This window comes from Bison bison, unplaced genomic scaffold (assembly GCF_000754665.1).
Source record: "Bison bison bison isolate TAMUID 2011002044 unplaced genomic scaffold, Bison_UMD1.0 scf7180017864484, whole genome shotgun sequence".
In the NCBI taxonomy this organism is placed as follows: Eukaryota; Metazoa; Chordata; class Mammalia; order Artiodactyla; family Bovidae; genus Bison; species Bison bison.
The window spans coordinates 973,918-986,216 of NW_011495044.1; the positions used below are offsets into that span (position 1 = coordinate 973,918).

At 45.5% G+C, this 12,299-nt stretch overlaps 1 protein-coding gene across 3 annotated transcripts in view; it reads right to left on the reverse strand.

The window, feature by feature from the left end:
- Window positions 1-9,614, reverse strand: part of KDM4A (lysine (K)-specific demethylase 4A) — a 40,508-nt gene extending 30,894 nt beyond the window's left edge. The window contains exons 1-6 of one of the 3 annotated variants that reach the window (XM_010862599.1): window positions 9,504-9,614; window positions 7,088-7,264; window positions 6,273-6,448; window positions 3,777-3,891; window positions 2,202-2,395; window positions 80-129 (exon numbers count right to left, since the gene is read on the reverse strand). In XM_010862599.1, the coding sequence (XP_010860901.1) occupies window positions 80-129; window positions 2,202-2,395; window positions 3,777-3,891; window positions 6,273-6,448; window positions 7,088-7,225 (673 nt within the window). In that variant the 5' untranslated portion in view covers window positions 7,226-7,264; window positions 9,504-9,614. Of the gene's footprint in view, window positions 1-79; window positions 130-2,201; window positions 2,396-3,776; window positions 3,892-6,272; window positions 6,449-7,087; window positions 7,265-9,210; window positions 9,309-9,406 lie in introns of those variants that run through there. The other 2 variants (XM_010862598.1, XM_010862597.1) reach the window with 2 other exon arrangements.
- Between the last annotated feature and the right edge of the window lie 2,685 nt (window positions 9,615-12,299).

The window sequence follows — 12,299 nt, forward strand, 5'->3', positions numbered from 1 at the left end:
CCACTGACAGTGGACATCCGAGAGCCATGAGCGCAGCTCCCTGGCAGGTCTGACCCGGCCCACGGAGCGAACACCATACCTTTGGCCAGGCGCTCCAGCCGCTTTCCGTGCTCGGGTGGGACGGAGTACCTGTAAGTACACAGAAGCAGCGGCCACTGAGCAGAGGGCTGGCCCGGGAAGGGGCCCAAGGGCTCGTGCCCACTCTCAGAACAGCTCGAAATATCAGACTTTTCAACTTCCCGACCACAAGAACTAGAAAGGGATCTGGAGAAATGACGTATTAGACTGTCTGGGCACTGGAGTGGGAACCCACACTGAAGGGCAAGCGATTTTTATCTTTTATATTCATTAATAAGACGTTTATTTGATAGTTACCATGAACCAGGATTTATGGCACACACTCAACGTTGCTCTCCTTTATAATGTTATTCATGCAATAAAACTTAAACAAAGAAAAAAAAAAGAGAGAGAGAAGGAGGATGGCATTAAAGTGCTCCTGGCAGAGCCTGAAAGGCTTAACTGGGATGGGATAGAGAGAAAAATGGGCAACAAGGTGACGATGGATTAGGTACCAGAGACCTGGCCCCCATCTGCTGAAGAGCCCATTTCCCTTCGTCTCCTCAACAGTGCACTGATTATCCAGTAGCCACTCACGCCTCCAACACTGTGGGTATCCAGACACCATAGGATTGCCCTTCATTAAGAAACAAAAGGAAAAACTAAAAAACACATAGAAGACTATTTAAAACTTTTGCAAAACTGTTAAAAACTTCATATTCAGGAACTCACAGTAAGTCTAGTTTACCTTTATAGTGCGTTCTAAAGATGACTCCACAACAACAAAACCTTCCCATCCCAAATAGTTTTGTTATGAAACAAAACAGATGAGGAAACTATCACCTAAAGGGCTCTGGGATCCATCAGGCAACCCTGCACAGACGTCTCTGGAGGAACCACTTCAGGTGACCTAAAGAGTGTATGCAGTAACAAAGTCTAGTTTCAGGAACTTCAGAGTAAACATGGGGAAGACACAAAAGTTACTGACTCTAGATAGAAGTCTAGCTTCTAAGGAACTGGGTCAGTAGTCAGGGGGTAATCACTGGCTCAAAAGGGTTCCCCACCCCAAGACTGGAAACTGGAAAGGCATCTGACAGAACAGAAGAAAACCCCTGGGACAGGATGTGGCTGAAGAGGCTGGAAAAGGAATGGAGACAGACACAGCTTCCATGACTCCCCAAGACCTGGTCGGTGTCCCCTCCGGCCTCCTCGCGCCTCCATCCTCATAATCGGCACCCAGAGCACAAAGGACTTGCTTCCTCTAGGTACTCAACACACTGCGTTCACTCCCAAGTCTTTGCACATGTTGCTACAAACACCCAGACACGCTTTCCTATCCCTCCTAACCCACCACCCCACCCAGCCACATCCTCACATGCGAGGCCTCAGCTCGGCCATCACCTCTTCCAGGGGAGGCTTCTCTAGGCCTAGCGCTCATGTGCCTTCCTGTGTGGACCTACTGCACCCACTGTTCCCCATCACAGCTTTTCTCCCACTTTCTCTCTCTTGATCAGTCTCCTATCTGTGTGAGGGTGAGCGCCTCATCGGTCCTATGCTCTGTTGAAGGCACCACCTTCGCTGACGTGCTGAGATGGATGGGTGGGAGCAGGCAGACGAGAGGGCGAATCTGCCTCCCCAGCCACACTGCGGCTGCAATGAACAGCAGGGAGTGGATGCCGAGTGACCACGCGCCCCCTCGTGGGTTAGGCACACACTGCTGCTCACCAAATATTTTTTCCATGAGGAAAAGAAAGCTTTCTATCATCTGAAGGAGCGACTCCAGTCTTGGAAATCTGCCTCTAAGAAATGCCTCAGGCCTGTTCAGAAAAAGAAATCAGACAGCAGTGGGAGAGCTTGGGAGAGCCCCCGCGGCTCTCGGTCACTCAGCCACCTTCCGTATCCACACGATGGGACTAGGTGCCCTGCCCTCTAAAACCTGCTGCTCCAAGGGCAGGGAGAGCCAAGGGCAGGGAGAGCCCCAGCGCTCTAACAGCACCTCGCTGCTTCAAAGTCGGAAGAAAACGTAACACGCCAGTCCCACCCCAAGCCTGCCAAACCAGTATTTGTATTTTATCTCCATCCCAAGGTGGTCCATGTGCACACAGAGCTGACCAGCCCCGGTGCCAACTGCAGGCCGACTTTACCAGGACTTGGGCTCTCCGAAGTGCAGGTAATTGATGCTGTACAAGTCCATGTCTTCGGTGTGCCAGGCAAAGGATGTCTTCCACATGCCGAAGTACAGGTACGGGGTGTTCACACCCTCGATGGTGATCCCACTCTCCTTTTCCACCAAGTCCAGGATGGTTCTCAGCCGGCCAATATTCCACTCATCTACATGCTGCAGAGGATGTTAGATTGAATAAAAACTGAGGCTCTGAACCCACCAATTGCAGAGCAGGTCACAGGTGAGCTGTCACTTTTAACAAAGATTTGGCACACTGTTGAGACTGTGTGGACATAAAGACCACAGCACCTCTCACTCGCTGTTCAGAGCTGCCACTGGAATTGATGCCATTATGCCCCCAAAGAGCAAAGCAACACTGAACACTAGTAAGTGAAAGAGGAGAAAGCGAGGTGATAGCCACCTGTTCTAAACCCAAGATGAACAGTTGGCACAGAACCCAAATAAACTTAGGTCAAAAGAGGAAAGACCTCTCAAATCACAACAAATACAAAGCATGGGAATTTACTAATTTGTGACTTGCCTAGCCCTTATTTCCACTGGGCAGTGTCTTCAGTAAAAAGTCTACAGTGTTACCCTGAATTAAAAAGGTCATCAAGAAGCCCACCCCCTGTAAAGACGTTCTGGGTTTATGCCTACAAGCTTCACTTCCCACCACCCAAAAAAGCGATCATCAACAGCAAAACTGGAATGCACTTTTTAAACGCCTTCCTTCAAATAATTTACAAAAACAATAATCTGAGTGATAATCCCTGAAACACTCTACAGGTTTTTCAAATCATCCTAAAACGGTCCCAAATAGCCCTTTTTTGCACCACATGTAAGGCTGTCCAAAACCACTATATCCTAAGCCAATGCAATTCGTTAAAAAACAGCTTTTTCTATAGACTCTTGTTGGAAGATTCTCAAAATCTAAATGTTTCTTTTCTTAAATATATACCCCTTTCATTACATTAGTCAGTGATCTTTTTTTCACAGAAACCACATCGCCCTCCCCAACATTTCATTTACTGTGATCCCACCCTCTCTAGAACTCATCAGAGCTACCACCCACAGACTATTCTAATGGCCCTTGCAAAGAACACCATATCATCCAATTCACATGTAGACTGGGAGAAATAAAATTCAGTCACATGCAAAACTACCCCCGATTAAGCGAGCACAGCCCGTCAGCTGGCGGTGGACCACTCTTTTGTGCAAACACCCATTCAGCAAAACAGCTTTTAGGGGAACGTCTCTGGCAATCCAGTGGTTAAGAATCATTTCTCCCAATGCCGGGACCCCGGTTCAATCCCCAGTCAGGGAACTAGACCCCACACGCTGCAACTAAAGATCTGCGTGCCACCACCAAGAATGAAGACCTTGTGAGACGCGACTAAGACCTATGCAGCCAAATAAAGAAAATGGTTAAAAAAAAAAGGAAAAAAAACAAAACAGACAAACAGCTTTTAGGTGTCTATTGCATGCTGGGCAGATGAAAATGGTATCAAATCACAAAACTGCAAAAACGCTGCATAGAGATTCCAGTGACTTTCACCTTTTCATAGAGAGTGCCATTCACATCTGCACCATAGATTGGGGGATTGAACGTGAGATTTTTCCAGTATTTCCGTTCAAGCTCTTCAAATTCACTATAGCGTGGGGTACAGTACCTTTCAAAAGTGGGAAAAAAAAAAAAGGGTTAGCCACTCATAAGAGACTAAATTCATCAGGCATTATGGATAGCACTAGACACAATCCCCTGTTCCAGGGATAGCAAGACATTTCAAATGAACAAGACATAACCTTGGCCTTCAAGGTTCCACTAACTCCCTCAACCTCCCTTCTGTGGGTACCAGGCCCAAGGAAGATAACATACACCGAGATGTAAACCCATCTTCCTTCAGAATGCTATCCTCCACTCTTTTAAAAGACCCTACTAAAACTACTCCCTGCTCCACTCACAAGTGGCCTGGCCACCCAGGGGGAAAACAGGCTTACAAACTTGTGAGAACCAACAACTGCAAATTCCTGTGTATCCACAGACAACCAAAAACCCGCCCACACATGGAGAGGTGAGGCCCTGGAACAGCAGTCACTTCCCTGCACTCTAAGGAAGTGTCTCCAAGAGGGCTCACTTGAATTGTCTCTGCTGCATTCCCACCATCCTATGCAGTGTGGCTAACATCCAACAAATAAGCATGCCTGAAAACAAAATAGTTTAATAAAAATATAAAATAGTCCTAAAAACATAAAAACAGGTTTTTGCATTATCAAATGTTCCATTGAGCGAAATACAAGTACATACATATGCTCAAACACACACACACACCCTATCCATATGTATCTCCACATAATACTGTTAAAAATATCTATATTCTTTAGCTCAATAAAATCACATACTGAGAACTTATTCCAAGATAAACTTTTTAAAAATTCAAACCACTTAAAAAGTATTACACAATTTAAAGAGTAACGTGTAAACCTAGTATTTGAAAATACACAGTATAACTTGGCAAAAAAATATATATGATAAGGAATGGAAGACCAAACTGAAATTGTGTGGAGATAATGAGGTTAACTGGAGGGGTAAAAAAACAATCTTACTTTAAATGCTGCCTTACATTTTGATGTCAACCTAATGAATAATGAAGTTTAGAACTCTGAAGTTCCCTTTAAATACAAATAGCTACTTCCAACTGATCTGCTTTATAAATTTAGGTTGTTACCTACTGGATTTTCTTAAAACTGGCTGATCATGCAGACAGAAATCAAGGGTAAGAACTGGTTGTATTTCAGATGAAGAGAAAAGACACAAGACTGACTGATTTAAGAACAGATATCCTGAAAGGCAAGGCCTACTATATGTTAATGAGAGGAGACTAGAAGACTGAGGGGGCAGGCGGGGACTGAATGAGACCAACCCCAGGAGAAACAAAGCAAGTGTGCCTGGCCCAGTGCAGAGCTAGGAAGCAGACATGAACGACGACACAGGCTCATATCTGTGGAGCACAGCACACTGCTTCAACAGGCTTTTACACAGATTCTGTAATTAGACAGCAGGTTGGCCAGCAAAGGAGATGCTTTTAAGAGTTAGGCTGCCAAGAAAACTGGGAGCCCACATTCAGAACTGTGATAAGTCCAAGGAAAAGAGGCAGAGCACAGATGGAGCAAGAGTGAGACCTGATGTGAGATTACAAAGCGCTCTAAGTGTGAAGCCTGGCGAGCTGAGGCTCTCCCCGGGGCTTCTCCACGGCCAAGCCGGAGCCGGAGGCACAAAACATCTGACCGGCTGAAGCCAATTCAGCCGTTTGTGGACCAAAAAGGACTCAGGAGAAAAAGTGAGGAGAGGGGGAGGGATGAATCCCTTATGGAGCCTCAAAATGAAGAGACACAAGGGAAAGGAGAAGATTCAAGCAAGAGGATAAGAATGACTAGTCAGTCCAACAAGGGGAATGCACAATTCATTCTCTGTATATCTGAGGTCAAATGAGAGCGAAATTATTAAAAACAGCACAGAAAAACAATGGAAAACAGCGGACCTAAACAAGGACACTTCCAACAGAGACAAGAATGTACCAATGACCATGGAGTGACAGAAAACAGCAAACAGCTTGTTAGTTTACTCACCTTTGGTTAATGTCATAGAAAAAATGAGATAGGTAGTGAGGAGTTTGACATGATTAAAGACAGAAGGACCCAGAAGGAAGAGATTAACTTACTCTACCGAGGCCACTTTTTGATAAGTGGGTGTTATCGATACATCTGGCCAAAGCGCCTCTGAACCAACTAGAAGTTTCCCCTTTGCAACCTTGCAAATGATTAAGTCCTACTTTTGAAGGAAAAGCAATGGGATTACTCTATGTAAAAACATAGACGAGTTTAGACTGTGACTGTGTACTGAGAAGAGAAATGTTTCCATGCAAAGAACAGCAAAGGAGACAGAGAAAAGCAGCTGAGCAAAGGGGACTTCAGTAGGATGGCAGCAGTCTTGAAGACCACTCTGCCCACGAAATATAAGGTCCCGATGCTAAAAGGAACGTGCTTCACTCACTTATCACTGTTGGCTATCTTGCGGAACTCTCGCACAGTCATGGCCTTCTTCTGTATGTTGTACTGAGTAAAGAGGCCAGACTGCCCCGTCACCAGCTGCTGGATGGGGGCAGGAATAACCAGGTCATCGATATCATCATAGGAGGCTCGTGGCTTCCACTCCTTTGGAGGAACAACCTGTAGGGAACACAAGGAACAAAGAGATCAGAAACCTCGCAAGCATGATCAGAGTCCACGAAGTGTGCAGGCCAACAGCTGATTTTACTAGAAAGTCACGTGGATTTAACCATGCTCACTCAAACACGGCAAAAGTCACACTGTCAAGCTAGCCCTGATCCAGTTCTGCTACCAACTAGCTGCCTAGACGCAATGACCTAAAGTAAGGAATATTCATTCATTTTCAGCCTCAGAATATTATCTGGGCACCAAGAGAGGAGGTTGAAGAGTTGATTTTCTCTCAATCTAACAGAAAGTTCATATGGGAAGCCAAATTACTATGAGAGTGCGGAATGAGAGGGAAATCGAGAAAGAGAGAAGTTGATTTGATAAAAACACCCTCTCCACCAAGAGATGGAAGCACCGAAGCAGCTGGCCCTGGGACACTGGCTCTTTCCCTCCCTTTTAAAGATTCTCAACAGCTCTCCTCTAACCTAAAAAAAGAGATGTTTCAGATGTTAACGAAAGGAATTAACTTGTAAATAGGACAGCATATATTCAACTACCACCCCACCTGCCTTTCAGTAAAACTGTTCTTCAAGGCTTCATTTAGGAAAAATCTTACTGCCGCCCTCAGTCCCAAAGGCCTCCACCCCTCACCTTAGCCAGCCCAGCCCGATGAGCTCCTTGGGATTCAATATAAGCAATGTAACGACTGAAGTTTCGGAACTCCTCCATAGTCGGGTAGAAGGTCATGATCCGAGCACTGGGATTCAAGGTTTCAGATTCAGAAGCCATCTTCCCTCCTTTTTGAGGTCACTTTGGTCAGGCAGAAATCTGAAGACATTCATTAAGAGCATAAAATTATACAAGATGTAATTAAGACTGAATGCTGGGAATGTCAGTGCTGAAAACAGCGAAAGAGGAAGAAAGTCTGCAGCACCAAGAAGACCTCACACCTGGAATCTGCCTGGGGCAGGTTATTTAAATGAGTAAGATAAATGGATAGAAAAGGTTCTGCCTAAATGATTCTGATGTATCAAAATTGCAGGTATTCAAACCTCATTTAATGGAGACATTGTCTCAACTAAAAAAGGGAAACTAATTATTTGGTTGTTGGTCCCATCTGACAAAGCAGCTGCCCCGCCCATCTTTACAGCTGCTCCCTTGTTCATACTTGGCTAATTAATTCTAAGTATTCAACTTAATATACTACAACCTGATTTTTTTTTAAATAAAAATCTATCTACAGGCTTCCTTCTAAGGCACAGATTTCAAACAGGATTCTAGATTCTTAAGAAAAGTTACTTAGCTACAAGATTACAAAGTTAAAGGGCTAAAAAGCATCCTGATATTAGTAGTCAGAGCTATGATTTTTAAAACCCTTAAATGAAATTGTTCTCATAGCTACACCGAAATGCAGTTTCAGCACAGTTACATGAAATCAAGGTAGAGACTAGTCCAATTGCACTGTACCCAGAACTCAAAGAACAAAATTAAAACAGGCAATAAATTGGCAGTACAGGGCAAACTTCATAACTGACTGGAGGTGAAATAAATACTACTTTGTTTTTAGATGAGGCCTTTGGCTAAGTGGGTGCATCCCCACTGCCTGGTAACACAATAGACTACTTCAACTGAATAAGAACCGAGCATACCAGCTAAAAACAGTTTAGAAGCAAAAAACTTATGTCCTTTTCTTCACTCAATTCCCCCAAATCTCAGACCCAAAATCATGGCAGTTCAGCTCCAAGAGTTCCCCTTGAGAGCTGGAGAGATCAGAAGGGGGAAAACTCCTCCAACATACCAACAATCTAGTGAAAGACTAGGAAGACAGCATGGAGCAGAACTGTCTAAGGTAGTAGAGAAGACAAGTCCCAGTACCTGCATCTCTCCAGCTTCCATTTCCTGGTGCTTTTATGCACCTTGACAAACTGTGCACGGTAGGTATACTGTAATCCCTGTTTTACATACCAGGAAATTTACCCAAAGTCCTGCAATGCATTCCCAGTGCTCCATTTCTCTGTGCTGCCTACATCATAATCTCCACTTAATCTAAGCCCTTTGCAAGGGCAGATCCAAGTGTAAAGGAACCTCAAGTTTTATGCAATCTTGAAGACCCCTTTCCTAAGAAAAGAATACAAAGTATCTTACTTTTGCAAATATAAATCATGTGAACACAGTGTTAGGCCCCATCCCAAAGCCTCCAAAGCCCCACAAGAGGCTTCATTTGCCTCTGGCCTTATTCATCTTTGTATACCCAAAATCTAGAACAATGCACGACACAAGAGTACACACTCAGTAACTGTTGAACAACCGATTTCCTTGCTCTTACATCATCTGCTCATTCCCTTTCTTCTACTCTAGGATCCCCTTCCCTCAATCTATTCCCTCGGGAAAGCTCCTGTTCCTTGACACCTTCCTTCCCCCACTCAGCAACAAAGCCTTGTGGTTTAAAAGAGCACTGCCCCAGAATTAAAACAACTCTGAATACAGATCTAGTGTCTGCCATTTATCAGCTGTGTGACCTTGGCTGTGTAAATTGCCCAAGTCTCAGTTACTCCTCCTGTAAAATGGGGATCCCAACCTCCTTACCCCGCAGGGTTGCTGTGATTAACTCAGATGATGCAAGCGAAACGCTAAGCACTAGGCCTGGTACTTACCAACTCAGTAAAGGCAGCTATTACTAACTATCTCAAACTCCCGCTCCCTCCCCTCGCATCGGATCCCGCAGGGATCGCTCCCAAGGTAGCCCCCGCGCTCCCAAGGTCTCCGAAGCTCACCGCGTAAACGTCCAGGCCCTCCCGGCCCCGCCGCCTAGGCGAGTGAGGCCGGGCCGCAGGAAGAGAAAATAAGGCCCAGTAGACCCGCCCACCCTTCCCGACGCCCATTTGCCAAAAGAGATTGGAAAGGGCCAATCTCAGGGCTCATTTTAGAAGCGCCTGCTTCCATTGGTCGAAAGCTATGCCTATCACTCACCGCAGAAGGCCACTTTTCGCCCCTCCCCCACCGGCGATCACGGTCAAGGCTACAGAAGCAACAAATCTAAAGGATTCAAAAACCTGGTAGTTCTTACTTAAAGCCCACTGCCCCAAAAAGGGCTAAGGCTCGACTTCTGCTGTCGCCACTAGCCGATCACCCTGCTTTTCCAGCCGGCGAAGGACGAGACTCCGCCTCCTCTAAAGTCGGCCTCTGCGCAGCCGCACAGCGCTCCACAAAGTCAACCAATCCGGGGGCCGCCATAAGCTTCAACCCGCCAATGAAAGCGCTGTGAAGCATCCCCAAAGTCTAGGCGTATCAGTTTGCTCAGCCTATGAGCGCCGACTCGGGCTGTTGCCAGGAGGAAAAGTAGTACCACCCGGGACTGCGGCCACTGAGCACGTCGGCTGAGTCGCAGAGCCGGCCAATCGAAGGCGGGCTGTCCGTAGCTAGTCTGGACTTAAGACAGTTGAGTGCCTAGAAGTGGGATCGTTGGCCAGAGTAAAGGCGGTAATGAGCCCGTTGTAGGATGTTTCTAAAGGGTGGGTACAGTCTTTTGCGGGGTGAGTAGAACCCTTACCTAAAGTAAAAGTGCGCTCCGGACCCTTAGGGGTAGCTTCTGAGGTCAAAGAATTCCCGACTCGGTGACCAACCTGTCCCAGTTTGGGCAGCGCTGTCTCGGTTTTTAAAACGCTAATCAAGGGTCTTGGGAACCCCCTCACTTGCCGGCAAACCGGGACATTTCTTGAAAGGAGCAGTTCCTAAGGGGAAAGGAGCTCTGAGGGTCATTAGGACAAGTTTTGAGGGCAAATGTCCTTAGGGTCATTAAAAAGCTGTTCTTCAGTAAGCAGAGATTTGGGGGTCATTAGGAGTAGCTCTTGGGGAGGAGGGAGAAGATGCTGGAAGTCATTAGACACACTTGTGGAGGGCGAGGAGGATTCCTGGAAGTCATTAGGAACTGTCCCTGAGGGGTCGTGAGTCGCCCTAAGGAGCCCCACATTGTCAGGGGTGATGGGGAAGGAAGCAGCTAGGACAGTCTGATAGGTCAAATAGAAAAGTAGAATACTCTCAACCTGAGTTATTAAGATGTACAAAAGTGCCCCCAGATGAGTAGGTCTGTGGTGCACTGAAAAGAGCTGTGCAGTCAGATCTGTGTTCAAACTACTCGCTCCTCTGAGGTTGGGTTTTCGCATCACTAAAAAGGAAAAGGTAATATCTGCCTTGCAGAATTGTTGTAAAGATGAGAGTTAATATATGCTGGCAAAGTATTAGGTAGAATGGAATGGACGTAGAGCAATTGTAATTTATACCCTGAGGCTGTGGAGAAGGAGATGGCAACCCACTCCAGTACTCTTGCCTGGAAAATTCCATGGATGGGGGAGCCTGGTGGGCTGTGGTCCACCGGGTCACAAAGAGTCAGACGTGACTGAGCAACTTCACTTTCTTTCTTTCTATAGTTCCTTTTGGAGAAGGAAATGGCAACCCACTCCAGTGTTCTTGCCTGGAGGATCCTATGGATGGAGGAGGTCTATGAGGTTGCAAAGAGTTGGACACGACTAAGCAACTAACACACACACACACACACACACACACACACACACACCCCCCTGGGACTGGTTATGTCCTCCCCCCAACCCCACCCTCTCCCTAAAAAAGCAGAGTTATTTCTCAAAAAAAGACAAGGGAATGACTTTTGAGTAGGCAACCAATAGCCTTTCACAACAGTTATAAAGGTTTTCTCTCTTGACCTACTGTGTTAGGTAACAGATTACATTGGTTAGCTCAGAAAATTGCTAAAAGTCTGAAGAATCCAACTTGGAGTATACATAACAAGGAAAATCACCCACCACTCTCCTCAGTGTTGCCCCCAAACATGAGGTGCTTGCTTCACTGACTGGCTGCCCTGGGCATGGATACAGTTACTAGCACCACTTTACTACCAACTACTCCAGGAATTTAATCTTGTAACATTTCCCACTGAGGCCAAAAAGGATTTTCCAGGATTGCTGTTACTTTGTATCACTAGCTTTCCAGTTGGTCTGTGTGCATGAGAGGTGGAACTGCAATCCCTTTCTCTTTCATCTTCCTGTATCTCTGACCAGTTTATCTTAGTCACCCTTTTACACTCATCTTTCCTTTCTCACCCCTTAAATGTTCACATCTGAAGCAAACTAATCTATAGTGAAAGAAGACCAAGTTGGGTTTAACTTTGGGTGGGAACAGGGAATGATGGCGGTTGGCATAAGGAATGCTTCTGTGGTGTTAGTAATATTCTGTTTTCTCCATCTGCAAGGTGGTTATTACAGTGGTGTGTTCACATTGCTTTGAGCTATATACACTTATAAGTTATGCATAACATTCCATGTATACAATACGTTAATTTTTAAAATTAAATTACAAAATTAATTTTAAAAAGCAAATTATTTTTAAAAGAAAAAAAATGTTGAAGTCTTCATGGCCCTCTGACCTTTGTCCTCTTCTCTCATTCTACACCAGAGGACTTCCCTAGTGGCTCTGACGGTAAAGCGTCTACCTACAATGCAGGAGACCCAGGTTTAATTCCTGGGTTGGGAAGATCCTCTGGAGAAGGAAATGGCAACCCACTCCAGTACTCTTGCCTGGAAAATCCCATGAACAGAGGAGTGTGGTAGGCTACAGTCCATGGAGTCGCAAAGAGTCGGACACAACTAAGCGACTTCACTTTCTTTTCTTTCTTTCTTTTCTCATTCTACAAACCCACATAGGTGTTTTACAGCTCTAGCATTATGACCTAGAGCAAGTTACTTAATTTCTCTAATCCTTAGTTATAGCTAAAATTGGAATAGCACTTCCCTTTCTAAGTTGTGAGAACTGGATGAGATATTGCAGGCAGAGCACTTAGAAGTCAAGCTGG